Source organism: Malurus melanocephalus, unplaced genomic scaffold (assembly GCF_030028575.1).
Source record: "Malurus melanocephalus ecotype Western Australia unplaced genomic scaffold, MMel_1.1 scaffold_1105, whole genome shotgun sequence".
Classification (NCBI taxonomy): domain Eukaryota; kingdom Metazoa; phylum Chordata; class Aves; order Passeriformes; family Maluridae; genus Malurus; species Malurus melanocephalus.
The window spans coordinates 82,794-87,103 of NW_026624337.1; the positions used below are offsets into that span (position 1 = coordinate 82,794).

The 4,310-nt window shown below is 69.9% G+C and overlaps 1 protein-coding gene across 1 annotated transcript in view; it reads left to right on the forward strand.

Annotated features, from left to right (window-relative positions):
* Positions 1-271: 271 nt before the first annotated feature.
* LOC130586237 (band 3 anion transport protein-like) overlaps positions 272-4,310 on the forward strand; it is a gene marked incomplete at its 3' end in the record, with an annotated part of 6,885 nt that continues 2,846 nt past the window's right edge. Inside the window, exons 1-3 of the mRNA XM_057386971.1 lie at positions 272-335; positions 3,713-3,779; positions 3,881-3,977. Coding sequence (XP_057242954.1) covers positions 3,762-3,779; positions 3,881-3,977 — 115 coding nt within the window. The remainder of the gene's footprint in view (positions 336-3,712; positions 3,780-3,880; positions 3,978-4,310) is intronic.

The following is a 4,310-nucleotide window of genomic DNA, read 5'->3' on the forward strand; positions in this document are numbered from 1 at the left end:
AGAGAACACCCCAACTCCGCGGAAAGGGGGGACGGATGAGGGGGGGATCCCGGGGATTCCCTGCAGGGAAATCCGGAGGTAAACAAGATTAGGGGGGTGAGGGGGAGCGGGTCCCGGGGTGTCGGGGCTGGGTGAGGGACAGCAGGGGCGCAGGCGGGGCTCAGCCAGGGCGCAGCTTTACACCCGCAGATGTTGCACCCCGATAAYCTTGTTTTTACCGGGGGGGGGCCCGGGTGAGCCCGAGGGGGGCGAGATTAGGGAGGTGAGCGTGACTCAGGCGTCTCACAGCAGCCGCGGGCAGAGCGAGCGCAGGGGCGTCCGGAGGCACCCCAGGGGTACGTGCGGGGTCACCTCGGGGTGTCCCCGGGGCTGGGAGGGGGAGGATGGGGTGGGCGGGGGGATGGAGGGGTGGGAGGGCACCCCGGGGTGTCCCCAGCGGGGATGTTGGGGTGGGAGGTGCTGTGGAATGGGGGGTACGGGCTCCATGGGGGAGCCAGGGGGTACAGGTGGTGGGGTCCCAGACCCGCCGTGGGGTTGGTGTGGGGTGTGTGGGGAGCAACCAAGGGGTCCCACCATTCCACGGGGATGGTGTGGGGTCTGTGGGCTCCTTGGGGAGCAACCAGAGGGGTCCCACCATTCCGTGGGGATGGTGTGGGGTTCATGGGGAGCCACCAGAAGGGTCCCAGCCACACTGTGGGGATGATGTGGCTCATTGGGGAGCGACCAGAAGGGTCCCAGCCATGCCTTGGGGATGGCATGGGGTCCATAGGCTCCTTGGGGAGCCACCAGAGGGGTCCCAGCCAAGCTGTGGGGTCTATGGGCTCCATATGGAGCCACCAGAGGGTTCCCAGCCACACCTTGGGGATGATGTGGGGTCCATGGAGAGCCACCAGAAGGGTCTCAGCCACGCCGTGGGGTCCATGGGCTCCACTCTGGGGTGTGTTGGGCACCTGCTGGATGGAAGGTCCCCTCCACGATGCGTGGACGGTGTGGGATGTATGGACACCATACGGAACCCAGCGGGGCTGTTCCCGCTGTGGGATAGTTTGAGGTGGCTGGTTCCATACAGAGCCCAACGGGGCTGTTCCCGCTGTGGGATGGAGCAGCCCCACGTTAGGGGATGGTTTGGGGTGGCTGGTTCCATACGGAGCCATGGCAGGAGGATCCCAGACGCGCCTCGGGGATGGTGCGGACTCCACACGGAGCCGCGGGGGCTGCGGGAGCAATYCCGGGGCACGGAGGGGTTTGGGGTGTGCGGGCTCCGTGCTGAGCYCTGCGGGGTGTTTGGGGCAGGAGGTGTGAGACCAGCCCTGAGCCTGCGTGTTGTGGGGTGTATGGACCCCAAAGGGAGCCGTGGAGGTTGTATCCACTGCGGGAGGGAACCCCCGGATGGTGTGGGGTGTACAGACCCCAAAGGGATCCCTGGTGGCTGTACCCACTGCGGGAGGGGTCCCCCGGATGGTGTGGGGTGTACAGACCCCATATGGAGCCGTGACGGTTGTACCCATTGCGGGAGAGATCCTCCTGAGTGGTGTGGGGTTTATGGACCCCAAAGGGATCCCCGGTGGTTGTACCCACTGCGGGAGGGATCCCCCTGCATGGCACGGGATGTATGGACCCCATAGGGAGCCCCGGTGATTGTACCCACTGCGGGAGGGGTCCCCCGGATGGTGTGGGATGTATGGACCCCACAGGGATCCCAGGAGATTGTACCCACTGCGGGAGGGGTCCACCGGATGGTGTGGGGTGTACGGACCCCACAGGGATCCCCGGTGTAGGAGGGATCCCCGGATGGTGTGGGATGTACAGACGCCACCGGTCCAGAGCTCCATATCCTGTGTCATGCGGCACTCACGGGCTCCACGCGTGTCCCCGGGTGTCCTGCGGGCTCTACGGACCCCATCCCGCTCACACCATGCGGGACACGGGGATCCTGCACCGCCCGCGGGGGTTCTGGGGCCGGACGAGCTCCATCCATGGGGCGGGAGCTGCGGGTTCCGTGCGGGGGCTGTGCGGGCTCTGCTCAGCGCGGGGCGGCTCCGGGATGCACCCGGCGGGTCCGGTGTCCACTCTGCCCGGTCCCGTACCACCCCCAGGTCCGGTGTCCACTCTGCCCGGTCCCGTACCACCCCCAGGTCCGGTGTCCACTCTGCCCGGCCCCTCAGCACCCCCAGGTCCGGTGTCCGCTCCCCCGGCCCCTCAGCACCCCCAGGTCCGGTGTCCGCTCCCCCGGCCCGGGACAGCGCGGGGGGCAGCGGGTGGAGCGGGGCGGGGGCCGACGCCCGGTGTCGGGCGTTATCAGCGGGGCGCAGCCCGGCGCTCCGGGCTGATGCAAGAGCGGCCGGCGGGGCTGGGGGGGCCGGGGGCCCCGGGACGGGCCGGGCTGGGGGGCCGGGGGCCGCCGGCCCCGGGGCCAGGCGGGGCAGGAAGGACACGGCCGAGTCACAGGCTGGCCGTCCATCCCGTGGCCCTGCCGCGGCTCCCGCGCCCCGCCGGGGATCCCGAGCCCCAACCGGGGGATTCCCGTGGCCCCCGCGGGGTGTCCGGGACCCCAGCCCGGCTCCTGCCACCCCCGGCCGGGAGCGAGCTCCTGCATCACCCCGGTGAGATCTGGGGGGGCTGGTTCACCCCAAAGCCCGCCGTGCCCTGACCTTGTCCCCCGAGCCCTCCCGGCTCCTGGACGCGGTGGAGGGGACAGCCGGAGTCCCTCGTGTCCCCGGGCTGTGGGGGTCTCCACGGGGAGGGCTGGAGCAGCGGGGCTGGGGGTCCCGGGTCATGACAGCCCTCCCCAGAGACTCTGGGCCGGGGCGGGCGGGGGGTCACGGCTGAGGAGGTTTGAGGAGGGGGCTCCGCACCCTCGGGACCCTCCGCACCCTCGGGACCCTCCGGGGCTGCCCCGGGGGAGATTTTGGGGGGGCGGGGTGCGCGGGCAGGGCGCCCCCTGGCGGTTGTGGGACGGTCCAGCCCCGGGGCAGCTGCAGGGACGGGGGAGGGGACAGGGGACACCCAGGGGACACAGGGGACACAGGGGCTGCAGGCACTGGGTGCTGCACAGGATCTGGGTGCTGATGGAAGGGCAGGAGCAGGGGCTCGCCCAGCTGTGCCCCCTCCGTGGGGCTTTAGGGTGCTCACCCCGTTCGGTTTCGGGGTGCCCCGTGAGTCCAGCTGTGCCTCAGTTTCCCCGCCTCGCTCTGCCAGGGAATGGGGACTGTGCTGGGGGGTTTGGGCGCTGTGTTTGAGACCCCAGCCCGCGTTGGGGGGGTCCACACGGGACCCTCATACTCGTGCAAGGATGTGTGGGACCCCAGCCCTGTGCGTGGGACCCCCACCCACACACAGCAGGGTCGTGTGGGATCCCAATTCCCGAGTGTGGGTCCGTGTGGGACCTGACCCCGAGCACAGGGCACGGTGTGCACGGGCACGGCTGGCTCAGGGCACGATGCCACGTCCCCGGTGGGAAGCTGCCGGGCTTCTGCCATGTCCTGACGTCGGTTCCCATCCCGGATGGCGRCAGGGCAGGGCATGACATCCCCGGGGACCCCCATCCCCAGGACCTCCCAGCCCGTGGGGAGCGGGTTCGGCAGGCAGGGACTGCGGGAAAGGTCACGGCGTCCATGGCAGGGGACAAAGCCCAGTCCCGGGGGCGCTGAGCGATGCCCGGCTCTCTGCTAACGTGTTCTCCTCTCTCGTTCCCCCCGCGCCCGCCCCGCAGAGCACCGGGTTATGGTGGCACCGGGCTGAGCGCCGGGACGCGGTGAGCCATGGAGGGGCCCGGCCAGGTAGGGACACCCGGCCCCCCGCCCCGGCTCCGCCCCGGCACGGCCCCGGCGAGGCGTTGGGGGTGCCGGACCCTGCTGACCCCCTTCTCTCTGTCCCGCAGGAGTCCTACGAGGAGGGGATGAGGAGGACCCTGGACCCCGAGGGCTACGAGGACCCCGGCCTAAAGAGCTCCCAGCTGTCACTGGGCGAGATGAGCAGTGAGTGGCTCCTGGAGGGGCTGGGGACACGGGTGGCACTGCACGAGGGTGGCACTGCACGAGGGTGGCACCAATGTCATGCAGTGCTGCACGGGTGTGGCATTGCGTGGGCGCCGGTGTCGCAGAGGTGACTGCGTTGCGTGCGTGACAATGGCATTGCAGAGGTGACAGCTTTGCACGGATGATGGCACCGCAGTGATGGCAGTGGCACCGGCTGGGTGCTGGCATGGCAGGGACACCGATGGTGTTTGTGGGCAGCAGAGTTTTGTGGGTGCAGGGACACCAGCACGGCACGGGGGTGTTGCATGGGCCTTTCTGCATGGGTGCCAGCTG